The sequence below is a fragment of the Erythrolamprus reginae genome, chromosome 2 (assembly GCF_031021105.1).
Source record: "Erythrolamprus reginae isolate rEryReg1 chromosome 2, rEryReg1.hap1, whole genome shotgun sequence".
Lineage (NCBI taxonomy): Eukaryota > Metazoa > Chordata > Lepidosauria > Squamata > Dipsadidae > Erythrolamprus > Erythrolamprus reginae.
The window spans coordinates 218,977,036-219,004,293 of record NC_091951.1 but is presented as its reverse complement, the minus strand read 5'-3'; the positions used below and the strand labels follow the sequence as shown (position 1 = coordinate 219,004,293).

Sequence of the window (27,258 nt, the reverse complement as noted above, 5' to 3'; positions counted from 1 at the left end):
AAGGTCACTTGATGCCGGCAGGGAAGCTCCAGCTGGGCGGGGTGCTGCTGGTGCCAGTGCCTCCGCCCTGGAGCTTCCGCTCACAGCCACCGCCTCTAGCTACTGCCCATTGCTGCCGATGCCCTCCTGCCAGGTCCCAATGGTCACTTGATGCCAACACTGCCAGGGAAGCTCCAGCCGGGCGGGGTGCTACCGGTGCCAGTGCCTCCGCCCTGGAGCTCCCACTCACAGCTGCCAGGTTCCACTGCTGCCAGGTTCCACTGCTGCCAGCGCCCTCCCGCCGGGCCCCAAAACTCACCTGCTGCGAAGAAGGAAGCCACGAAAAAGAAGGCATGAAGAAGGAAGCCACATAGAAAGAATGCGCGAAAAAGAATGCGCGAAGAAGGAAGCTCAGCTGCGGCAGACTGGTTGAAAAACACTGGTGTAAGGGACTCCTGCTTGAGGAGGGGGGGTGTTGGACTAGATGACTTATAAGATCCCTTCCAACTCTAATCTAATGTAATCTAACTCATTCAGATGTCCTAATAAAATTGCAGTACATGTAGTCCTCAAATTACAACAGTTCATTTAGTAACTGAAGTTACAATGATCCTGAAAAAGTGACTTATGACTGTTTCACACTTTCAACCATTTCAGCAAAATTTGGCCACTTAACAAGTGGCATTTATTTATGACGGTTGCAGTGTCCCTGAGTCATATGATCCTTTTGTGAATTTCTGACAAACAAATTCAACGGAGAAGCCAGATTCACTCAATAACTATGTTACTAACTTAGCAACTACTGTACAGTGATTCGCTTCACAACTTGCCCATAAGGATGTTTTCTGATTTTAGATGACTTTCAATATAATATTTTCAAATTTGCTTTTTTAGAACCTGATCATCAATCAAACACTACTTTATACATTATAATACCAATAATTATATTAGTATTAGGATTCGTTTTCGGTTTTCTCTACTACAAAAGTAAGTTAATTTTTTTGCAGTTAATTTTTTTTTTCTGGAAATAAACATGAAATTCTCAATTTTGTTCTAAGTTCACAGACCCAGACACACACAAACAGCTAGCAAGCAGAAGAAAAACTGCTTAATACTGTGTAAACCAGTGGTGGGATTCAAAATATTTACTTCTAGTTCTGTGGACATGGCCTCATGGGCGTGGTGCATCTTGGTGGGCATGCCATGGGAAGGATACTGCAAAATCTCCATTTCCTCCTGATCAGCTGGGACTCAGGAGGCAGAGAATAGATGGGGCAGGGCCAGTCAAAGGTGGTATTTACAGTTCTCTGAACTACTCAAAATTTCTACTACCGGGTCTCCAGAACAGGGCAGAACCTGCTGAATCCCACCTCTGGTATAAACATAGGACAACGTACTATACTTACAAGACTGTCTCTATACATTTTGTAAATGCACTTATCTAGAGTAACGAAGTGTAAATTAGGTAATGTTTACCTTAATTCTTAGAACTTAGAACTTCCTAAGAGGTCAGTAAGGGGCGAGTACAAGTAGTGCCTTCCGTCCCCTGTCCTATTGCTCTCCTATATCTCCTATACCTTTCTTCTATTCCTATATCTCTTTTTCTATTCTTTCATTGATATGTTCTATTACTATATCCTCTTTTCTATTCTTTCATAGATATATTTTACTCTCCTCTATAACCTTCATCATGTATTTTACTATGTGTGTGTGTGTGTGTGTGTGTGTGTGTGTGTGTGTGTATATATATATATATATATATATATATATATATATATATATATATATTCAAATTCAGCAGAAAAACATGTGATACATACAGATAGAATTGTCGGCTATCAATAAAATTAACTGCCTTGGAAATGGCCCTGGGTTGGGCCGAGAGGCAAATATGGAGCTGTGGTGTTCCTTCAATACACCAGGGTGATTCAACACAAAATATGTAACCCTTCCCTGGTGCAGAGCTGAAGGGATTGGATACTGTAGCCTAGAGGATAATTCTCTGCCTTACAAGGCAAAGGTTGCAGGTTCAAGTCCCAGTGGGTATGGCTAGCTGATGAGGTCAAAATAAGGCCAAAATAGATTTATCCTAGTCTCCCCTAATTTTCAAATTCAGCAAAAAACATGTGACACATATATATATCAATCACATGTTTTGCTGAATTTTTAAAATTAAGGGAGACTAGGATAGCACTATTTTGGCCTTGTTCTGGCCTCATCAGCTAGCCATACCCTTACTGGGATTTGATCCAGCAGCTTCTGCCTTGTAAGGCAGAGAATTAATCTCTAGGCCACCAGATCTGATCCCTTCAGCTTTGTACCAGGGAGGGGCTATATGTTCTTTCTGTTGGATCACCCTGGTATATTGAAGGAATGTCACAGCTCCTATATATATGTATATGTATATGTATATGTATATGTATATGTATATGTATATGTATAGTGGTACCTCAAGATACGAACAACTCGTGATACGAACCCGGGGTTCAGAAAAATTTTTCCTCTTCTTGTGAACTTTTTTCGAGTTACGAACCGGCGTTCGGAGACTGCTGGGAAGCCGCGCGGCTGTTTTAAAAGGTGACAGCCGGGCGGTGGGGCTTCCCAGAAGCCTCCCGAACGCCGGTTCGTAACTCGAAAAACGTTCGTAAGAAGAGGCAAAATTTTTCTGAACCCCGGGTTCGGTTCGGGAGGTTGCTGGGAAGCCCCCCAGGCCGGCTGTGACCTTTTAAAACAGCTGCACCGCTTCCCAGCTGTCTCCCGAAGCCAAACGCGGAAGTTTGGCTTTGGCGTTCGGCTTCGGGAGACAGCTGGGAAGCGGCGTGGTTGTTTTGAAAGGTCACAGCCGGCCTGGGGGGCTTCCCAGCACCCCCCTGAACCCCGAACCCGGAAGTTCGGTACAAGTTCGGGGTTTGGGGGGCTGCTGGGAAGCCCCCCAGGCCGGCTGTGACCTTTTAAAACAACCGCACCGCTTCCCAGCTGTCTCCCGAAACCGAACGCCAAAGCCGAACTTCCGCGTTCGGCATCGTGAGACAGCTGGGAAGCGGCACGGTTGTTTTAAAAGGTCACAGCCGGCCTGGGGGGCTTCCCAGCACCCCCCGAACACCGAACCCGGAAGTTCGGCACAAGTTCGGGGTTCGGGGGGGTGCTGGGAAGCCCCCCAGGCCGGCTGTGACCTTTTAAAACAACCGCACCGCTTCCCAGCTGTCTCCCGAAGCCGAACACCAAAGACAGCTGGGAAGCGGCGGGAGACAGCTGGGAAGCGGCGCGGTTGTTTTAAAAGGTCACAGCCGGCCTGGGGGGCTTCCCAGCACCCCCCGAACCCCGAACCCCGAACCCGGAAGTTCGGCACAAGTTCGGGGTTTGGGGGGTGCTGGGAAGCCCCCCAGGCTGGCTGTGACCTTTTAAAACAACCACGCCGCTTCCCAGCTGTCTCCCGAAGCCGAACGCCAAAGCCGAACTTCCGCGTTCGGCTTCGGGAGACATCTGGGAAGCGGCACGGTTGTTTTAAAAGGTCACAGCCGGCCTGGGGGGCTTCCCATCACCCCCCGAACCCCAAACCCGGAAGTTTGGCACAAGTTCGGGGGGGTGCTGGGAAGCCCCCCAGGCCGGCTGTGACCTTTTAAAACAACCGCACCGCTTCCCAGCTGTCTCCCGAAGTCGAACGCCAAAGCCGAACTTCCGCGTTCGGCTTCGGGAGACAGCTGGGAAGCGGAGCGGTTGTTTTAAAAGGTCACAGCCGGCCTGGGGGGCTTCCCAGCACCCCCCCGAACCCCGAACCCGGAAGTTCGGCACAAGTTCGGAGTTTGGGGGGTGCTGGGAAGCCCCCCAGGCTGGCTATGACCTTTTAAAACAGCCGCGCCGCTTCTCAGCTGTCTCCCGAACCCGAACGCGGAAGTTCGGCGGGATTCAAAGTGCTGGGGTGGGGGGTGTCCCGACAGCCCGCCCACCCCAGCACTTTTGAATCCCACCGCTTCTGCTGGATACGGGCGATGGGTGGGATGAGCTGCCACAGCCACCGGCTTCCGTGCCGCTCCTCCCACCCATCTCCCGTATACAGCAGAAGCTGCTGGATTCAAAGTGCTGGGGTGGGGGTGTCCCGACAGCCCCCCCACCCCAGCACTTTTGAATCCCGCTGGCCAAGAGCACTCAGGCAGCAGCTTCTGCTGGATATGGGCGATGGGTGGGACGAGCGGCGCAGAAGCCGGTGGCTGTGGCAGCTCGTCCCACCCATCGCCCGTATCCAGCAGAAGCGGCGGGATTCAAAGTGCTGGGGTGGGGGGTGTCCCGACAGCCCCCCCACCCCAGCACTTTTGAATCCCGCCGGCCAAGAGCACTCGGGGAGTAGCTTCTGCTGGATACGGGCGATGGGTGGGACGAGCAGCGCGGAAGCCGGAGCCCGGCCCCGTGGGCTCGGTTACATCTTCCGCTGCCAGCCAGGCAGTGCAACGAAGAGAGGCATTCGCTTTCCTCCCGCTGGCCCCTCAATTGGGCTGGCAGGGAACAGAATGGAGCCTTCCGCGGCGGCTGCCTGCTGGGCTGGTAAGGGGGGGGAGCCGAGCCCAGCCCCATGGCATTCGCTTTCCTCCCGCCCGCAGCCGACTGATCGTGGGCGGCTTCCCGATCTCGGAGAGCCTCCTGGGCATGAAAGCTCGCGAATGCAACAAGGACGAAAGCCAGGAAGCTCTCCGAGATCAGGAAGGAGCCCACGGTCAGACGGCTGCGTGCGGGAGGAAAGTGAATGCCTCTCTTTGTTGCGCTTCTGCCAGCATGGCCTGGCTGGCAGCGGAAGATGTAACCGAGCCCACGGGGCTGGGCTCGGCTCCCCCTCTTACCAGCCCAGCAGGCAGCTGCCGTGGAAGGCTCCGTTCTGTTCCCTGCCAGCCATGGAGCCCGGCCCCGTGGGCTCGGTTACATCTTCCGCTGCCAGCCAGGCAGCGCAACGAAGAGAGGCATTCGCTTTCCTCCCGCCAGCCCCTCAATCGGGCCGGCAGGGAACAGAATGGAGCCAGCCCAGAAGCAAGAGATGCAGGATCGGGCCGGCGGCAGGCGCAGTGCGAGGCAGCAGGTCTGCATCTTGGGCGGGTGGCGGGCGAGGAGGCACGGCCGAGCGGCGACAGCGGCGGTTCTCCTCACTTTGGAGAGCTTCCTGGGCTTGAAAGCTCGCAAATCCAACAAGAACGAAAGCCAGGAAGCTCTCCCTGGCGGAGACCGCCGGCCCCTCAATCGGGCCGGCAGGGAACAGAGCGGAGCCCACATGGCTGTGCTCTGTGACGGGGACCACTGGCTTGCCTAGCGGGCTGGGAGGGAGGCGGAATACGGGAGGAGGAGGAAGAGGAGGAGGGAGGAAGGAGAGAGAGAGAGAGAGAGGGAAGCCGCCCGGCTGTTTTAAAAGGTGACAGCCGGGCGGCAGTGTTTTTTTGCAGTTTTTTTGTTGTTGCATGGATTAATTGACTTTACATTGTTTCCTATGGGAAACAATGTTTCGTCTTACGAACCTTTCGTCTTACGAACCTCCCCCTGGAACCAATTAAGTTCGTATCTTGAGGTTCCACTGTATATGTATATGTATATGTATATATATATAGTGGTACCTCGGTACTCGACCACAATTCGTTCCAGAAGTGTGGTTGACAACCGATTTGGTCGAGTACCGAATGTATTTATCCCATAGGAAATAATGGAAATGGATTTAATTGGTTCCCAGTCCCTGTTAACTCGCTGGGAACCAATTAAATCTATTTTCTTTATTTCCAATGGGATAAATAAATTCGGTACTGCAAGCTGCAGGAAGGATGGGGGCTGCTGCAATGCCAGCAGCTTCAGGGGGCTGAGGAGCTCTATAAGAGCTCCAAGCTGCAGGAAGGATGGGGGCTGTTGCAATCCCAGCAGCTTCGGGAGGCTCCTTTCCTCAATGCTTCCTGTTATTACCTGTAAGCAGCTGCAAAAACTTTCTCCCTCCCAGCGGCTGCAACGGCTTCTCTTCGAGTAGGAACAGCGCCAGGAACGTCACGTAAGGAAGGGAAGCTGCTGGAGCAGCGGCAACTGCTGAGATGGCTCCGGCAGCTTCCCTTCATCATGTGACGTTCCCAGCGCTGTTGCTACTCGAAGGGAAGCCACCGGCGGGAAAGAGAAAGTTTTTGCAGCTGCTTACAGGTAATAAGAGGAAGCAGTGAGGAAAGGAGCCCCCCGAAGCTGCTGGGATTGCAGCAGCCCCCACCCTTCCTGCAGCTTGGAGCTCTTATAGAGCTCCTCAGCCCCCCCGAAGCTGTCGGGATTGGAGCAGCCCCCACCCTTCCTGCAGCTTGGAGCTCTTATAGAGCTCCTCAGCCCCCCCGAAGCTGCCAGGATTGGAGCAGCCCCCGGCGGTAACATTTCGGATAATGAACAAAATTTTCTCTGGCTGTTCGGTATCCGAATTTTTGTTCAGATACCGAAGCAAATTTTTGCCGGAAATTTTGTTCATTATCCGAAATGTACCAGAACCAAAGCGTTCGAGTACCGAGGTACCACTGTATGTATGTATGTATGTATGTATGTATGTATGTATGTGTATATATATATATATATATATATATATATATATATATATATATATATATATGTCACATGTTTTTTGCTGAATTTGAAAATTAAGGGAGACTAGGATAGATCTATTTTGGCCTTATTTTGGCCTCATCAGCTAGCCATACCCACTGGGACGTGAACCTGCAACCTTTGCCTTGTAAGGCAGAGAATTATCCTCTAGGCTACAGTATCCAATCCCTTCAGCTCTGCACCAGAGAAGGGTTACATATTTTTGTGTCGAATCACCCTGGTGTATTGAAGGAACATCACAGCTCCTTATTTGCCTCTCGGCCCGACCCAGGACCATTTATATACCCACTAAAACTCTCATTGTGTTGGACAAAATAAAAATAAATAAATAAATAAATAAATAAACTTAACTAAATAATTTAAATTTCTGCTACTTTGCCTATACTACAAAAATCTTTTACTGTTTCACTTCTTTCCCCACTTAGCTGTGGCACTACCTAGATTTCAGAACTGCATTTTCTCTCTGCTAGCTATTTTCTGCCGATTCTTCTTTGGCTTCAGCTGCATCAGGCTCCCTCCTGGTTCTTCTCTTTGACTATGGTGTGTCTCGACCCTGCTTCCTTTGCTACTTGTCCGATCCAATCAGCTCTCCTTACAGAAACATCTTCCCTCAAGCTTAAAAGAATCACCCTTCTTTCTATCTACCTACTGTAATTGTTGTTTTTTGTTCTTTCTTTGGAAACCTACTGTATGAACAACTTGAAAGTAATTCTATATTTAAACTTCCCCTCCCTTTCTCTGCAAGTACCCATGTATTTAAACTGAGTAGGTGACAGACCACTGCAGAGAAAAAAAAATCTTGAGAGACTCACATAGCATTTTTTTCTCATTCAAGGCAGTTCATCTTTCCATGTATATCATGCTCCAATGAAAAAGAACCTGAAATGTTTAAGAATGGGACTGTATATTAACCATGGGAATTGGAAACAAGCTCCCACATTAGCTTCCCATATTTATTTGGAAATATCTCCATTTAATTAACCCTTGCAATGTTTATAACAAGAACTTTACTTCCCCTCAAAAATACACAAAAATTTAAGGGATTTCTAAATCATGGAAGCATTCTTTGGTTCCCCTGTCATAGTCAAGCCACTCCCTGATTACCATGAGTTTTTCTGGTGCAGCCCTCCACTACAGAGGGGAGTTGATGTCCTATTCTGCTGCTGGAGGTTTGTGCGGTTTTGGATGGGAAACAACAGACTTCAGTTCAACCTTAGCAAGACAGGTGTTTGGGGGTTATTGGGTTTTGAGAATTTGCCTTCTTTGGTATGGTCTGCCACAAACAGATCCTGTACAAAACTGGAGTGATCCTTCTGTTCAATGAGCAGGTGGTAGCTGTAGCTAAGAGGCCTTTTACACAACCTCAGGTTGTGTGTCAGAATAACAGAGTTGGAAGGGACCTTGTAGGTCTTTTAATCCAACCACCTGCACAAATAGAAGATGCTATAGTACCATTTTAGACAAATAGCTGCCCAGTCTCTTTGTCAGGCCAAAGCCATTTCGAGTTCAATTTAAGGCATTGGGAATACCTTATAAAGCCATACATGGGCTGGGGGTTACATCTACCCATCAGGTCTTGCAGAAGAAGCATGTTATGGTTCCCATCCACCAAGAAATGTCATCTAATAGAACACAGGAGAGTCTTTTCTGCAGCAGCACCTGCTTTGTGGGATAGCATTGTCCAAAACATTAGGCTGGCCCCATCTCTGTGTCTATGACTTGGGCTGAGTGTGAGGCATTACAATTGAAACATACTGATTTTTGAAAGACATGAACATCAACCTTAAAACCTAATTAAAGAGCAAACATTTAGTGTATTTTATCATCAGAATTCTCTTTAATAAACACTATTTAATGGTTTGTTCTAATTTGGCTCCTTTTGTTTTTTATTAGAAAAGTGTCTGAAAAAGGGGGGAAAAATAATGAGTCAGAATCTGGAGCAAACAATTCAAAAGCAAATTGTAATGAAGGTAATATGATTGTATCTTGTTGCATTTGCATAATAACCTCCTCTTGCATAAATATGTTTTTGGGTTTATTTTGAAATGTTTGCTTTTTTACTTTCATTTGTTAGTGTATTGGGGGGTTCTATGCCTCTCCTAAAATGATTGAATCTTAATGAATTAAACTGCATGCCACTATCCTCTGAACAACCAATTTTAAGACCAATATTGGGTCACCAATATAACTAGGCCCAATTTTAAGACCTTTTTGGTGGTGGTCATTAAGCAAATCAATTTTATCCTATGAGTATTTTTGCTGGAAATTGGAAGTACAGTACAGTGATCCCCCGGTTATTGCGTCCCCGACCATTGCGAACAGGGTAATTTGCGATTTTTCAACCCGGAAGTAAACAACACCATCTGCGCATGCGCGCCCTTTTTCTTTCTATGGCCACGCATGCGTAGATGGTGGAGTTTGCTGGGCAGATCAGCTGCTGGGCGGCTTCCCTGGGTCTTCCCCTCTTGCCGGGGTTTCCCCTTTGCGTGGGCGGCGGGGAAACCCCAGCCCCGCTTCCCAGCTGAGTGGCGCGAGCAACGGCGTGGGCGGGCGAAGGGCGGGCGGCGCTGGCTTCCCCTCAGGAGACGCGCCTTCTCTCTTTTTTTTCTTGCGGCGAGCCCGAGCCGTTCCTCTCTCGACCGCAGCCGAGCTTCCCTCGGCCCCCTTTGGCCCCGTCACCTCCTCCCCGCCTGCGAGACTCTTCTTCTCCGGCTTTCGGAGCTCCTCCGCTGTCACCCGGCTTCTGGCAGAAGCCTTCTCTCTTTTTGTTCGTGCGCTTGGCGAGGAAAAGCAGGCGGGGAGGAGGCGAAGGGAAGCTCGGCTGCGGTCGAGAGAGGAACGGCTCGGGCTCGCCGCAAGAAAAAAAAGAGAGAAGGCTTCTACCAGAAGCCGGGTGACGCCGGAGGAGCTCCGAAAGCACGAGCGGCGGCCGCACCAGCAGCGGCGGCACGAGTGACGGGGCCAAAGGGGGCCGAGGGAAGCTCGGCCGCACCAGCAGCGGCGGCACGAGCGGTGGCGGCACGAGCGGCGGCCACACCAGCAGCGGTGGCACGAGCGGCGGCCGGACGAGCAGCGGCCGCACCAGCAGCGGCGGCACGAGCGGCGGCGGCACGAGCGGCGGCGGCACGAGCGGCGGGCGGACAAGCGGCGGGCAGGCGGGCGGGCAGGCGGCTCCTCAGCTGTTGGGCGGGGGTCTTCCCAGGTGCGGAAGTAAAAAACACCATCTGCACATGCACGGCCATGAAAAAAGGGCGCGCATGCGCAGATGGTGTTTTTACTTCCGCAGCGCTACTTCGCGAAAACCCGCTCGTTGCGGGGGGTCCTGGAACGGAACCCTCGCAACGAGCGGGGGATCACTGTATATGGAAACCAGTACAAAATGGCAAAATCACAGTCACGTGATTTCAGGAGGCTGCAAATGGCCATTAAATTGTCAAGTACCCAAAATGTGATCACATGACTACAGGGGAAATCTGTACTTCAGAATATTGAAAATGGGTCATTTTGGGGGGGATCTGTTGTAATTTTGATTAGTAGAATAGAATTCTTTATTGGTCAAATGTGATTGGACACACAAGGAATTTGTCATTGGTGCATATGCTCTCAGTGTATATAAAATAATCTTGAGGTATAACACTTAATGATTGTTATAGGGTACAAATAAACAATCAGGAAATAATCAATATTAGTATAACTCATAAAGATACAAGCAACAAGTTACAGTCATATAGTCATAAGTGGGAGGAGATGGTGATAGGTACGATGAGAAGACTAATACTAATAGTAATGCAGCCTTAGTGAATAGTTTGACAGTGGCGAGGGAATTATTTATTTAACAAAGTGATGGCATTCGGGAAAACAACTGTTCTTTTGTCTAGTTGTCTTGGTGTGCAGTGCTCTGTAGCATCGTTTTGAGGGTAGGAATTGAAATAATTTGTGTCCAGGATGCGCGGGGTCAGTAAATATTTTCACTTTTTGACTCGTGCAGTATACAGGTCCTCAATGGAAGGCAGGTTGGCAGTAACTGTTTTTTTGTGCAGTTCTAATTATCCTCTGAAGTTTTTGTAAGTCTTGTTGGGTTGCAGAACCAAACCAGACAGTTAAAGAGGTGCAGATGACAGACTCAATAATTCCTCTGTAGAACTGTATCAGCAGCTCCTTGGGTAGTTTGAGCTTTCTGAGTTGGCGCAGAAAGAACATTCTTTGTTTTGCTTTTTTGATGACATTTTTGAGGTTAGGTGACCATTTTAAGTCTTGAGATATGAGAGAAGCTAGAAATTTGAAGGTCTCTACTATTGATACTATATTATCTAGTATTGCAAGAGGTGGTAGAATGGGAGGGTTTCTCCTAACGTTTACCACCATTTCTATGGTTTTTAGTTCTATATTGTTCCAGTCACACCACAAAGATAGTTTTATTTATTTTATTTATTGTTAGAGTTGAAAGGGACCATGAAGGCCATCGAGTTCAACCCCCTGCCCAAGCAGGAACCTTATAGTACACCAGTCAAGTGGCAGTTCAATCTTCTCTTAAAAATGTCCAGAGTGTTGGAGTTCACAATGTCCGCTGGTAAGTTGTTCCATTGGTTGATCGCTCTGACCGTCAGGAAGTTCCTCCTTATCTCCATGTTGAATCTCTCCTTGGTCAGCTTCCAACCATTGTTCCTCGTCCAGCCCTCTGATGCCCTGGAGAATAAAGTGATCCCCTCCTCTCTGTGACATCCCCTCGTATACTTGTAGTCTGCTATCATGCCCGCTCTGGCCCTCCTTTTCTCTAGGCTATCCATGTCCAGTTCCCTCAGTCTCTCTTTGTAAGTCTTGGTTTCCAATCCCTTAATCATCTTGGTTGCTCTTTTTTGCACCTTCTCCAGAGTTTCAATGTCTCTTTTGAAGTGTGGTGACCAGAATTGAATACAGTACTCCAGGTGTGGTCGGACCAGGGCGTAGTAGAGTGGTATTAAGACTTCCCTGGTCTTGGAATGTATTCCTCTCTTGATGCAGCTTAGGATTGTGTTGGCTTTTTTAGCTGCTGCTGCACATTGTTGGCTCATGTTTAGTTGATAGTCCACCAAGACTCCGAGGTCTCTTTTGCAGTCGCTACTGCTAAGAGGGGTTTTTCCCAGGTTGTATGTGTGTCCAGGGTTTCTTCTGCTTAGGTGAAGAACTTTGCTCTTGTCGATATTAAACATCATTTTGTTGGTGTGGGCCCACTGCGTTAGTCTGTCTAGGTCTTTCTGTAATTTAAGCCTGTCTTCTAGGGTATTGGCTACCCCCGCCAGCTTGGTGTCGTCTGCGAATTTGATCAGTTGCCCTTCTATTCCCTCGTCCAAGTCATTGATGAAAATGTCAGTTGTTCAACCTCCCACCTGTATGCGGTTTCATCACTGTCTTGAATAAGACCAATCACTGTTGTATCATCTGCAAACATTAGTAGTTTAACAGATGGATCGTTTGAGATGCAGTCATTGGTATATAGAGTGAAGTGAAGTGGTGAGAGTACACAACCTGGGTGGTGTGTGTGTGTGTACAGGTATCTGATGTGATTTTGCCTAGTTTCATCTGCTGCTTCCTGTCTGTTAGGAAGCTTATGATCCACCTACAAGTGGGTTCAAGTACCTCTACCTGATTTAGTTAGAAGAGTGTCTGGAATGATGGTATTGAATGCTGAACTAAAATCTACAAAGAGGATCCTTGCCTTGGTCTTTGGAGATTGAAGATGTTTGTTTGTTTGTTTGTTTGTTTAAGTTGAAAGGGACCGTGCAGGTCATCAAGTCCAACGCCCTGCTTAAGCAGGAAATCCTACAGCACCCCAGCCAAATGACAATCCAATCTCGTCTTGAAAATGTCCAAAGTTGAGGGGGATCGCTGTTACTTCTAAGCTGCGCGGGCGCGCGCCCGCACAGCCATTAGCAACCCCCCGCGCAGGAACTTTTGAAGTGTTGCAAAGCCACGCAGTCCTGGATCACTTGCTTCTCTGGCCAGCAAAGCCGGCTGTCCGGGAAAGCGGCGCATTTGAAAAGCGCACATTTTAAAAGTGCACTGCTTTCCTGGACAGCCGGCTTTGCTGGCCAGAGAAGCGAGCGATCCAGGACTGTGTGGCTTTGCGCCGTGACAATGACAACAAAAACGGCGCCGTGGCGACCTTCAAGCGCGGTCTTTTGCGGCGCCCCACTACCCGTTCCTGTAGGTAGAGGTCAGGCACGCTACCAGGAAGCGGAGATGGCGCGGGGCCGGGCTCTGGGCGTCGGGGAGGGCGAAAGGGTGGATGTGGCTGCTGCCTCTTAGCTGGAGAGCTGGACGGGGACGGAGGTGACGGCGGAGTCCGGTGCTGGGGCCATGCTGGGCCGCTCATACAGGGGACCGGCAAGCCGCCCTCTGCTCTCTCTCTCCCTCTTTCTCTCTCTGTTGCTGGCGTGAGTGGAGAGAGAAAGTGAGAAAGTGAGAAAGAAAGCAAGAGAGAGAGAGAAAGAAAGTGTGAGAGAAAGAAAGCAAGAGAGAGAGAGAAAAGGAGAGGAAGAGAGAGAGAGAAGAAAGGAGGAGAGAAAGAGAGAACAAGAGAGAGAAAGCAAGAGAGAAAGAGCAAGAGACAGAGAAAGAGAGAGGGAGAAAGGGAGAGAGAAAGAGGGAGAAAGAGAGAGAAAGAGGAGAGGGAGAGAGATAGCAAGAGGGAGAGAAAGAGAAAGAGAGGAAGGGGGAGAGAGAGAGAGAAAGAAATGAAAGCAAAAAGGGGAGAAAAAAGAGAAATGAGAAATATATGTTTGTTTGTTTGTTTGTTTGTTTGTTTGTTTGTTTGTTTGATTGATTATATTGTTTTGACTTCTGTGCCGCCCAGTCCCAAAGGGACTGCTGCTCAGACACTATACTTTTCCGGCCACACCGAAAAAATTTTAGAGGGAACATTGCAGGGGATGTCTTACTTTGGGGAAAACAGGGTACATTTATAACATTTGCATCAGTATTGGACTTGACCAGTCAATGTCCAGCTTCAAATGAATGTAAAGGATGTTATCCTATAGATGTTTTACAATTTTATCAGAATAACCAATTATGTTCCAACTTTTCCCAAAAAACTCCAGGTCATCATCACCTTCAAGAAATCCTTAGTATACTGAGGCAGTTCCTCACCCCCAATTGCTGTATATATAGTCCTTATTTAGTGACTGTATCAGGTGATGAAAAAGTAACTTTGTGACCAAGTCTTGCATTTACAAGTTTTGCAGACCACTAAAGTAAGATCATATGCATAGTTGTGGTTTCACTTAGTGACTGCTTTATGTAACCAAAATGCTGGTCCCAATTGTGGTTGCTAAGCAACGATTATTTGTATAACGAATGACTACTTTATTAGGAGTTTTTAAAATGTTTTTAGTAGAAATTTAGATTTGTTGTAAATTGTCTTTTGCACTTTGTTGTGAGCCGCCCCGAGTCTGCGGAGAGGGGCGGCATACAAATCTAAATAAACATAAACAACATAAACATAAACAGATAGAAACATAGAAACATAGAAGACTGACGGCAGAAAAAGACCCCATGGTCCATCTAGTCTGCCCTTTTACTATTTCCTGTATTTTATCTTACAATGGATATATGTTTATCCCAGGCATGTTTAAATTCAGTTACTGTGGATTTACCAACCACGTCTGCTGGAAGTTTGTTCCAAGGATCTACTACTCTTTCAGTAAAATAATACTTTCTCATGTTGCCTTTGATCTTTCCCCCAACTAACTTCAGATTGTGTCCCCTTGTTCTTGTGTTCACTTTCCTGTTAAAAACACTTCCCTCCTGAACCCTATTTAACCCTTTAACATATTTAAATGTTTCGATCATGTCCCCCCTTTTCCTTCTGTCTTCCAGACTATACAGATTGAGTTCATTAAGTCTTTCCTGATACGTTTTATACTTCAGACCTTCCACCATTCTTGTAGCCCGTCTTTGGACTGCAACTGCCCACCAAATTGGACTGCAACTGCCCACCAAATCCTTGGGAAAATCTCAAACAATCTCTACAAACTGAGCAAATTCATAAGATATCTGAGGAAGATTAACTCAGTGGATCCCTCTATAGGTTGCAGATAATTATCTAACAAAGACTGACATCAGTAATCTTCACTTTTGGATCTCATTTGCTTAAAGATTGAAACCAGATGTAATATGAGGCTTCAGTTCACATCATATCTCAGCATAAGTTCAAGTCTCCTAGCACATGAAATCAGTCCAGTAGGGAGGGGTGAGATATGCTATCAGCTCTACTAGTTAAACCAGTTCAGAAAATCAATTCTACATGAAAACTAAAACCACTTTTATTGATATTGGTTGTAATAACAAATCTTAAAATCTGCTTCTGCTGTGTCTCCCAACTTTTTTACATGTTAGTGATCAGTGAGGTATGTGCCTGAGTTTGTTTCTGGGAGCTTAAATACTATTTCAGCCCTCTTTGACTGGGTAATAGTTCTTGCATTTTTCGGTCAAAGTTGCCTTTCTTATTTTTTACATCAATTCAACATGACACTTAAGCCAAATCTCACAAGTAAGAGCTTATGCAGTAGAACCTCTGGTCACCAATGCTTCAGACAATGACCAAATCAGGTTCCGGTCAAAAATTTCAATCCCCCACCCCATGGCCGATTTCCCTTTCTGCAGCACTTTTTTGGGGGGGGGGGGGTAAGCGCCAAATTTCCAAAATTTAGGTTTGGGTCACCAGCAACTCAGGTTGTGACCAAAGTTATTGAACAATTATGGTCATGACCAGAGGTTCTACTTTATCTGGTTTTAAGCAGGTGCAATACTGTATGTGGCTCTGTTAACACGAAGAGGCTTTTACACTTCAATAATTTTCCAAGTAATGTAAAGGATTGTTGTTTCTAATTTTGTGTTTATATATTCCTGAACAATGACATTGCTTCTGTTTCATAAACTGCTACATAAAGATAAATGTATTTTTATTTATTAAATTTATTTGTCACCCATCTCATTTGAAGTGACTGCAGGTGGCTTATGTTAAAATAATTAAAGATATATACTGTATTTCTAAAACAATAAAAATAGAAATTACACTGGAAAATAAAATCATAGTTAAAAGATAGAGAGGGAGGGTCTAGGATACATGGGGGCAGGGAGGGGGAGATGGAATTGCCTCTTAATTCATCAACCACCTTCAGTGTGATGCTTCCATTTTGATCTCCAACCCATCTGGCAGAGCCAGGTCTTAAGGCCTTTATGGAAGGTCAGAAGGGTGGGGGCAGATCTCACCTCAGAGAATAAGACGATCCACAAGGCAGGTCATTAATAAGTATGATTCGATGATTAAGCAATTTTGCTTTACTTTTCTTATTTGACAGAGAGATCTGAGTTGCGAGAAGAAGAAAGAAATCCACTTAATGCACCTGAACAAAGCAACTTGGAGGGAAAAGAAAAAAGTGAAGGTGAGGAATGTTGCATCACTGTCCAATAAAGTACAACAGAAAAGAGAGTGAATACAGAATTGCAGAGTTGGATGGGATATTGGAAGTTATCTAATCCAGGCAGGAGACCCTATATCTTTCCAGACAAATGACTGTCCAGTCTCTTCTTAGTTTCCATCTGTTACTTCTTGTCTTGCCGTCAGGTTTTTGGAGAAAAGATTATTCCCCTCTTCCTTGTGACAGTTTCCCAAATATTGGAAATTACTTTGTGAAGAGGGGTGGGGTCAAATGGCCGCAGCAGCATGGAGCTACCTTGCTTCTAAGAGATATCTCCAAATCCCCACCGTCCGGGTATTCTAGTTCTTTTGAACCGGGCCTGATCCTCCCTGAAGGGGAGGAGTTGCACGGGATGCTACCAGGGGTCTGGTCTGGGGTTGCATACCCCGCCAGATGAATCGGCCTAGTCTCGTGCCGGCGGTAGCGTGAGGTCGGCCAGGCTGCCATGCCTGAGCCAACACTAGCCATGGAAGACAACACAACGCAAAGATTGAAGAAGAGCGGTAACATCTGGAAAGAGGGTGATTTTCAAGCATTAGTGAGGTGAAGAACGATTAAGCAACGTGCTGGTGAGTGCGGAGAGCCCAAAAGACATTCAAAACGGACTTTTAATTTTTTTTTTTACTTATGAAAGCAGAAAAGCCTGTAGTCAGAGTGGAAGCAGCTGATCGGCAACGGGGCATTTAGCAGAAAGTTTTAAAGTCACAGCAAATTGCCCAAAATTATTTTTCTTTTTCTTTGAGGAGATTTAAAGATTTTAAAGATTTGAAGCTTGAATTTGGATTTTATACGGATTCTATTTGGCTTATTAAGGTATTTTTTTCTTTTGATGATGTCACTTCCCTTGGCAACAACTGAGGAGAATTACTAACTGTGACAATCTACTGCCACCTTTTGGTCAGAGGAGTTATTGCAAGGAGTTTTTTTATTTACATTCGTACCAGATGGTCCTTTATCTGTTTTTGCTGGAATGATAGATTGCATTTATTATGTATTTATACTTATGAAGAAAGGATGTTGTCAGCTTCGCTTTGGAACAAGGGAATTTAGGAGAGAAGACATATGGTTGATTAAGACATGGTTATATATCTGTAAAAAGAATAAATTTTTCCATCTGAAAAGAAAAGAATAAATTTTTCCATCTGAAAAGAAAAGAATAATTTTTTCCATCTGAAAAGTCTGAAGAATTCAATGGATAAAGCCTGAAGGATATATCTTGGCAAATGTGGATCAAGGAATATGAAATGGAAATATGGATATTAATAGTACTTTTAAAGAAGAAGATTAAAATTATGACAAAGTTATATATATATATTGTTATGCCGGGCTTCATGTTACGAGCCCCAATTAAGTCTGAAGTATAAATTCAAACGCACACACTGTTGTAAAGTAAACAAAGAGTCAGTTTATCAACAGAAAAATATTGTACACACACACACTTTAATCAGCCAAAGTGCTCTCCCACAAACCACAAGCCTGGAATGCTGTGAAAAGCAAAAACAAAAGCAGAGCAGATAAAGGCAGCTGTGAAGACATCACAGCCACCACCACCCCTTCAAGAGTCCTGAAGCTGTACTTAACTGTGAAATAGTCAAAGAGTCCTGGTAAAATCCTGAAGCCGTCCAAAATCAAACAGCACTCGTCTCTCACCAAACGGATAATCTCCCACACCGAGAGGCAGCGACGCTGGCAATTCATCAGCAGCCCCATTAGCCTAATTGCCCCAGCCACCAGTGTTCTCCCTTATTTTCTATAATACTTGTGCAGTTGTTCCCTTCTCATCATAAACCTGTGCCTGTGAGCATCTATGTATCCTTCTTCCTCTGAATCTAATGATGATTCACTAATGGGGTCATTAGCTAATGGGCTGCCTGTAACTATCTCATCATCCGATCCTGCTTCACTCCCAGAATCTGCCCCTGACACAGAATCCTCAGTGTCCGAAGCTGTTGGCAGCAAAACTGGTCTCTGATAACGGGAGGATTCTCCCAAACCAACACTCACGGTCCTCGGAGCAGGAACTGGCCCAGAGCCAACCACAACATATACTTATAAGAATAAATGTATGGATAATTATGTATTGATGTAAAGCACTTAAATGAAGATTTATAATTTTAATTGGATTTATCATTTTAATTGGATTCTAATTGGATTTTATTATAAGGAAATTGTATTGAAATTCTATTGAAGAGTTTCTTTTGATGGAAGAGGAATTAATGAAAGAGTAAGACATTAATTGAGTTGCATATGTAATAATGTCCAATTAAGATATTATTGGATTTATAAAATTACTTTTGTGGGTAAAATTTTGGAATAGTGAAATAATGTTATTGAAAATTGAAATTGAAAATTCAGTAGGGATGATTAATATTAATGATTAATTTGGTTAATATTGCTTTTGCTTTAACTATTTGGAGGAGAGGGGTGGTGAAGAGGAAGAGAAAAGAAAATAATAGTGAGAATGAATTTTATAGCTAAGAGGATTTTATTATGAATAAGCAAAGATTATGGAATTATATAAGTGGTTGAATTATGATACAAAATATAAAAAGAAAAAAGTATGGAAATAGAAAATAATGTTGATTATATGTGTTGATCTTTATTTGTTAAATAAAAGGGAATAATTATAATTAGAAATATTGATTATAGAATTTTTGGAACTACAGAAGCATGGAATAAAATTAAAAATGTGGATTATGAGTTATTAATTCAAATTTTGTTTTTGGTAAATTTATAAAAGGTTATAATTTACTCTGATTTAAAGAAGGAATAATTTTTATTGCAATTACAGTTGTTTAAATTTGAATATGATATGAAGCTTTTTAATGGTTTTTTTCTTATAAAAAGGACTAGGCAGGAGGAATTTATTAACTCTAAGGTATGATTTCACTGGGTTTTCAGTGAATAGGATATGATGATTCTATTGGACTTAAAGTCTCATAATTAGTGTAGGGCACGATGATTCCACTGGGCATGCAGCTTTATAACTAGAATAGGGTATGATGTTTACACTGGGTATTCAGTGATATAAAGGGAGAAGGAAATTATGAGGGTTTTATTGGGTTTTCAGTGATATGGATTAGAGTAGGCTGGAGGATTTTATTGGTTTACTTTTGAACCATAAAATTCTGCAGCGTATTACAATTATATTGGGTTCTACATGGAATGTATGCAAGGAAAAGAAGGATAATTTTTTCCTTCTCTTTTCTTTCCCTTCTTTTCTCTTCCTTTCTCTTTTTTTTTGCTTTTGTTTTTTCTTTTCCCTACTTTTCTTTTCTTTCTTTTTTTCTTTAATCTTTAATTTTTTAATTTTTACTTTTTATCTTTTATTTTACCTATTAAAGGGAATTATTTTTAATTAGATTTATTAATTTGGTTTATTAATTTGGTGATATTAGGGATATATTATTTGGGGCTTTTCCCCCTCTACATATTTTTTATTTATTTTGTTGTATTTTTTATTTTTTTTTACCCCTTGAAATTGGTAAGGATTGGATTTAATTTAAATACTGTTGGGTGTAATTAGATTTTTTTGCTCCTTTTTAATGTTTTTTTCTTTCCTTTAAAGGGCATTTTTATTATAAAAGAAGGTTTAAAAATATACATGAAAATTGATTTGGAGGAGATTTGGAGAAATCTCTAATGGTCTAATTAATTAGATGTGATTAAGATTAAGAACAGTCTAAAATGTGTATTGGCTAACAGTCTTTTTAAATACTATATAAGAAATTTGGGTAATTATTTTTGTTCAGATGTCAAATGTAAAGGAGATAGTAGTGGTTAAATTATGTATACCAAAATTGTAAAAATAATACATTGTAATCCATCTCATCATGTCACCCATCTCATTTGAAGTGACTGCAGATGGCTTATGTTAAAATAATTAAAGATATATACTGTATTTCTAAAACAATAAAAATAGAAATTACACTGGAAAATAAAATCATAGTTAAAAGATAGAGAGGGAGGGTCTAGGATACATGGGGGCAGGGAGGGGGAGATGGAATTGCCTCTTAATTCATCAACCACCTTCAGTGTGATGCTTCCATTTTGATCTCCAACCCATCTGGCAGAGCCAGGTCTTAAGGCCTTTATGGAAGGTCAGAAGGGTGGGGGCAGATCTCACCTCAGAGAATAAGACGATCCACAAGGCAGGTCATTAATAAGTATGATTCGATGATTAAGCAATTTTGCTTTACTTTTCTTATTTGACAGAGAGATCTGAGTTGCGAGAAGAAGAAAGAAATCCACTTAATGCACCTGAACAAAGCAACTTGGAGGGAAAAGAAAAAAGTGAAGGTGAGGAATGTTGCATCACTGTCCAATAAAGTACAACAGAAAAGAGAGTGAATACAGAATTGCAGAGTTGGATGGGATATTGGAAGTTATCTAATCCAGGCAGGAGACCCTATATCTTTCCAGACAAATGACTGTCCAGTCTCTTCTTAGTTTCCATCTGTTACTTCTTGTCTTGCCGTCAGGTTTTTGGAGAAAAGATTATTCCCCTCTTCCTTGTGACAGTTTCCCAAATATTGGAAATTACTTTGTGAAGAGGGGTGGGGTCAAATGGCCGCAGCAGCATGGAGCTACCTTGCTTCTAAGAGATATCTCCAAATCCCCACCGTCCGGGTATTCTAGTTCTTTTGAACCGGGCCTGATCCTCCCTGAAGGGGAGGAGTTGCACGGGATGCTACCAGGGGTCTGGTCTGGGGTTGCATACCCCGCCAGATGAATCGGCCTAGTCTCGTGCCGGCGGTAGCGTGAGGTCGGCCAGGCTGCCATGCCTGAGCCAACACTAGCCATGGAAGACAACACAACGCAAAGATTGAAGAAGAGCGGTAACATCTGGAAAGAGGGTGATTTTCAAGCATTAGTGAGGTGAAGAACGATTAAGCAACGTGCTGGTGAGTGCGGAGAGCCAAAAAGACATTCAAAACGGACTTTTAATTTTTTTTTTTACTTATGAAAGCAGAAAAGCCTGTAGTCAGAGTGGAAGCAGCTGATCGGCAACGGGGCATTTAGCAGAAAGTTTTAAAGTCACAGCAAATTGCCCAAAATTATTTTTCTTTTTCTTTGAGGAGATTTAAAGATTTTAAAGATTTGAAGCTTGAATTTGGATTTTATACGGATTCTATTTGGCTTATTAAGGTATTTTTTTCTTTTGATGATGTCACTTCCCTTGGCAACAACTGAGGAGAATTACTAACTGTGACAATCTACTGCCACCTTTTGGTCAGAGGAGTTATTGCAAGGAGTTTTTTTATTTACATTCGTACCAGATGGTCCTTTATCTGTTTTTGCTGGAATGATAGATTGCATTTATTATGTATTTATACTTATGAAGAAAGGATGTTGTCAGCTTCGCTTTGGAACAAGGGAATTTAGGAGAGAAGACATATGGTTGATTAAGACATGGTTATATATCTGTAAAAAGAATAAATTTTTCCATCTGAAAAGAAAAGAATAAATTTTTCCATCTGAAAAGAAAAGAATAATTTTTTCCATCTGAAAAGTCTGAAGAATTCAATGGATAAAGCCTGAAGGATATATCTTGGCAAATGTGGATCAAGGAATATGAAATGGAAATATGGATATTAATAGTACTTTTAAAGAAGAAGATTAAAATTATGACAAAGTTATATATATATATTGTTATGCCGGGCTTCATGTTACGAGCCCCAATTAAGTCTGAAGTATAAATTCAAACGCACACACTGTTGTAAAGTAAACAAAGAGTCAGTTTATCAACAGAAAAATATTGTACACACACACACTTTAATCAGCCAAAGTGCTCTCCCACAAACCACAAGCCTGGAATGCTGTGAAAAGCAAAAACAAAAGCAGAGCAGATAAAGGCAGCTGTGAAGACATCACAGCCACCACCACCCCTTCAAGAGTCCTGAAGCTGTACTTAACTGTGAAATAGTCAAAGAGTCCTGGTAAAATCCTGAAGCCGTCCAAAATCAAACAGCACTCGTCTCTCACCAAACGGATAATCTCCCACACCGAGAGGCAGCGACGCTGGCAATTCATCAGCAGCCCCATTAGCCTAATTGCCCCAGCCACCAGTGTTCTCCCTTATTTTCTATAATACTTGTGCAGTTGTTCCCTTCTCGTCATAAACCTGTGCCTGTGAGCATCTATGTATCCTTCTTCCTCTGAATCTAATGATGATTCACTAATGGGGTCATTAGCTAATGGGCTGCCTGTAACTATCTCATCATCCGATCCTGCTTCACTCCCAGAATCTGCCCCTGACACAGAATCCTCAGTGTCCGAAGCTGTTGGCAGCAAAACTGGTCTCTGATAACGGGAGGATTCTCCCAAACCAACACTCACGGTCCTCGGAGCAGGAACTGGCCCAGAGCCAACCACAACATATACTTATAAGAATAAATGTATGGATAATTATGTATTGATGTAAAGCACTTAAATGAAGATTTATAATTTTAATTGGATTTATCATTTTAATTGGATTCTAATTGGATTTTATTATAAGGAAATTGTATTGAAATTCTATTGAAGAGTTTCTTTTGATGGAAGAGGAATTAATGAAAGAGTAAGACATTAATTGAGTTGCATATGTAATAATGTCCAATTAAGATATTATTGGATTTATAAAATTACTTTTGTGGGTAAAATTTTGGAATAGTGAAATAATGTTATTGAAAATTGAAATTGAAAATTCAGTAGGGATGATTAATATTAATGATTAATTTGGTTAATATTGCTTTTGCTTTAACTATTTGGAGGAGAGGGGTGGTGAAGAGGAAGAGAAAAGAAAATAATAGTGAGAATGAATTTTATAGCTAAGAGGATTTTATTATGAATAAGCAAAGATTATGGAATTATATAAGTGGTTGAATTATGATACAAAATATAAAAAGAAAAAAGTATGGAAATAGAAAATAATGTTGATTATATGTGTTGATCTTTATTTGTTAAATAAAAGGGAATAATTATAATTAGAAATATTGATTATAGAATTTTTGGAACTACAGAAGCATGGAATAAAATTAAAAATGTGGATTATGAGTTATTAATTCAAATTTTGTTTTTGGTAAATTTATAAAAGGTTATAATTTACTCTGATTTAAAGAAGGAATAATTTTTATTGCAATTACAGTTGTTTAAATTTGAATATGATATGAAGCTTTTTAATGGTTTTTTTCTTATAAAAAGGACTAGGCAGGAGGAATTTATTAACTCTAAGGTATGATTTCACTGGGTTTTCAGTGAATAGGATATGATGATTCTATTGGACTTAAAGTCTCATAATTAGTGTAGGGCACGATGATTCCACTGGGCATGCAGCTTTATAACTAGAATAGGGTATGATGTTTACACTGGGTATTCAGTGATATAAAGGGAGAAGGAAATTATGAGGGTTTTATTGGGTTTTCAGTGATATGGATTAGAGTAGGCTGGAGGATTTTATTGGTTTACTTTTGAACCATAAAATTCTGCAGCGTATTACAATTATATTGGGTTCTACATGGAATGTATGCAAGGAAAAGAAGGATAATTTTTTCCTTCTCTTTTCTTTCCCTTCTTTTCTCTTCCTTTCTCTTTTTTTTTGCTTTTGTTTTTTCTTTTCCCTACTTTTCTTTTCTTTCTTTTTTTCTTTAATCTTTAATTTTTTAATTTTTACTTTTTATCTTTTATTTTACCTATTAAAGGGAATTATTTTTAATTAGATTTATTAATTTGGTTTATTAATTTGGTGATATTAGGGATATATTATTTGGGGCTTTTCCCCCTCTACATATTTTTTATTTATTTTGTTGTATTTTTTATTTTTTTTTACCCCTTGAAATTGGTAAGGATTGGATTTAATTTAAATACTGTTGGGTGTAATTAGATTTTTTTGCTCCTTTTTAATGTTTTTTTCTTTCCTTTAAAGGGCATTTTTATTATAAAAGAAGGTTTAAAAATATACATGAAAATTGATTTGGAGGAGATTTGGAGAAATCTCTAATGGTCTAATTAATTAGATGTGATTAAGATTAAGAACAGTCTAAAATGTGTATTGGCTAACAGTCTTTTTAAATACTATATAAGAAATTTGGGTAATTATTTTTGTTCAGATGTCAAATGTAAAGGAGATAGTAGTGGTTAAATTATGTATACCAAAATTGTAAAAATAATACATTGTAATCCATCTCATCATGTCACCCATCTCATTTGAAGTGACTGCAGATGGCTTATGTTAAAATAATTAAAGATATATACTGTATTTCTAAAACAATAAAAATAGAAATTACACTGGAAAATAAAATCATAGTTAAAAGATAGAGAGGGAGGGTCTAGGATACATGGGGGCAGGGAGGGGGAGATGGAATTGCCTCTTAATTCATCAACCACCTTCAGTGTGATGCTTCCATTTTGATCTCCAACCCATCTGGCAGAGCCAGGTCTTAAGGCCTTTATGGAAGGTCAGAAGGGTGGGGGCAGATCTCACCTCAGAGAATAAGACGATCCACAAGGCAGGTCATTAATAAGTATGATTCGATGATTAAGCAATTTTGCTTTACTTTTCTTATTTGACAGAGAGATCTGAGTTGCGAGAAGAAGAAAGAAATCCACTTAATGCACCTGAACAAAGCAACTTGGAGGGAAAAGAAAAAAGTGAAGGTGAGGAATGTTGCATCACTGTCCAATAAAGTACAACAGAAAAGAGAGTGAATACAGAATTGCAGAGTTGGATGGGATATTGGAAGTTATCTAATCCAGGCAGGAGACCCTATATCTTTCCAGACAAATGACTGTCCAGTCTCTTCTTAGTTTCCATCTGTTACTTCTTGTCTTGCCGTCAGGTTTTTGGAGAAAAGATTATTCCCCTCTTCCTTGTGACAGTTTCCCAAATATTGGAAATTACTTTGTGAAGAGGGGTGGGGTCAAATGGCCGCAGCAGCATGGAGCTACCTTGCTTCTAAGAGATATCTCCAAATCCCCACCGTCCGGGTATTCTAGTTCTTTTGAACCGGGCCTGATCCTCCCTGAAGGGGAGGAGTTGCACGGGATGCTACCAGGGGTCTGGTCTGGGGTTGCATACCCCGCCAGATGAATCGGCCTAGTCTCGTGCCGGCGGTAGCGTGAGGTCGGCCAGGCTGCCATGCCTGAGCCAACACTAGCCATGGAAGACAACACAACGCAAAGATTGAAGAAGAGCGGTAACATCTGGAAAGAGGGTGATTTTCAAGCATTAGTGAGGTGAAGAACGATTAAGCAACGTGCTGGTGAGTGCGGAGAGCCAAAAAGACATTCAAAACGGACTTTTAATTTTTTTTTTTACTTATGAAAGCAGAAAAGCCTGTAGTCAGAGTGGAAGCAGCTGATCGGCAACGGGGCATTTAGCAGAAAGTTTTAAAGTCACAGCAAATTGCCCAAAATTATTTTTCTTTTTCTTTGAGGAGATTTAAAGATTTTAAAGATTTGAAGCTTGAATTTGGATTTTATACGGATTCTATTTGGCTTATTAAGGTATTTTTTTCTTTTGATGATGTCACTTCCCTTGGCAACAACTGAGGAGAATTACTAACTGTGACAATCTACTGCCACCTTTTGGTCAGAGGAGTTATTGCAAGGAGTTTTTTTATTTACATTCGTACCAGATGGTCCTTTATCTGTTTTTGCTGGAATGATAGATTGCATTTATTATGTATTTATACTTATGAAGAAAGGATGTTGTCAGCTTCGCTTTGGAACAAGGGAATTTAGGAGAGAAGACATATGGTTGATTAAGACATGGTTATATATCTGTAAAAAGAATAAATTTTTCCATCTGAAAAGAAAAGAATAAATTTTTCCATCTGAAAAGAAAAGAATAATTTTTTCCATCTGAAAAGTCTGAAGAATTCAATGGATAAAGCCTGAAGGATATATCTTGGCAAATGTGGATCAAGGAATATGAAATGGAAATATGGATATTAATAGTACTTTTAAAGAAGAAGATTAAAATTATGACAAAGTTATATATATATATTGTTATGCCGGGCTTCATGTTACGAGCCCCAATTAAGTCTGAAGTATAAATTCAAACGCACACACTGTTGTAAAGTAAACAAAGAGTCAGTTTATCAACAGAAAAATATTGTACACACACACACTTTAATCAGCCAAAGTGCTCTCCCACAAACCACAAGCCTGGAATGCTGTGAAAAGCAAAAACAAAAGCAGAGCAGATAAAGGCAGCTGTGAAGACATCACAGCCACCACCACCCCTTCAAGAGTCCCGAAGCTGTACTTAACTGTGAAATAGTCAAAGAGTCCTGGTAAAATCCTGAAGCCGTCCAAAATCAAACAGCACTCGTCTCTCACCAAACGGATAATCTCCCACACCGAGAGGCAGCGACGCTGGCAATTCATCAGCAGCCCCATTAGCCTAATTGCCCCAGCCACCAGTGTTCTCCCTTATTTTCTATAATACTTGTGCAGTTGTTCCCTTCTCGTCATAAACCTGTGCCTGTGAGCATCTATGAATCCTTCTTCCTCTGAATCTAATGATGATTCACTAATGGGGTCATTAGCTAATGGGCTGCCTGTAACTATCTCATCATCCGATCCTGCTTCACTCCCAGAATCTGCCCCTGACACAGAATCCTCAGTGTCCGAAGCTGTTGGCAGCAAAACTGGTCTCTGATAACGGGAGGATTCTCCCAAACCAACACTCACAGTCCTCGGAGCAGGAACTGGCCCAGAGCCAACCACAACATATACTTATAAGAATAAATGTATGGATAATTATGTATTGATGTAAAGCACTTAAATGAAGATTTATAATTTTAATTGGATTTATCATTTTAATTGGATTCTAATTGGATTTTATTATAAGGAAATTGTATTGAAATTCTATTGAAGAGTTTCTTTTGATGGAAGAGGAATTAATGAAAGAGTAAGACATTAATTGAGTTGCATATGTAATAATGTCCAATTAAGATATTATTGGATTTATAAAATTACTTTTGTGGGTAAAATTTTGGAATAGTGAAATAATGTTATTGAAAATTGAAATTGAAAATTCAGTAGGGATGATTAATATTAATGATTAATTTGGTTAATATTGCTTTTGCTTTAACTATTTGGAGGAGAGGGGTGGTGAAGAGGAAGAGAAAAGAAAATAATAGTGAGAATGAATTTTATAGCTAAGAGGATTTTATTATGAATAAGCAAAGATTATGGAATTATATAAGTGGTTGAATTATGATACAAAATATAAAAAGAAAAA

At 42.3% G+C, this 27,258-nt stretch overlaps 1 protein-coding gene across 2 annotated transcripts in view; it reads left to right on the top strand.

The window, feature by feature from the left end:
- Window positions 1-27,258, top strand: part of LOC139161989 (uncharacterized) — a 77,229-nt gene that overhangs the window by 27,514 nt on the left and 22,457 nt on the right. Inside the window, exons 4-8 of one of the 2 annotated variants that reach the window (XM_070741886.1) lie at window positions 874-966; window positions 8,467-8,543; window positions 15,912-15,995; window positions 20,247-20,330; window positions 24,582-24,665. In XM_070741886.1, coding sequence (XP_070597987.1) covers window positions 874-966; window positions 8,467-8,543; window positions 15,912-15,995; window positions 20,247-20,330; window positions 24,582-24,665 — 422 coding nt within the window. The remainder of the gene's footprint in view (window positions 1-873; window positions 967-8,466; window positions 8,544-15,911; window positions 15,996-20,246; window positions 20,331-24,581; window positions 24,666-27,258) is intronic. The other variant, XM_070741888.1, reaches the window with a different exon arrangement.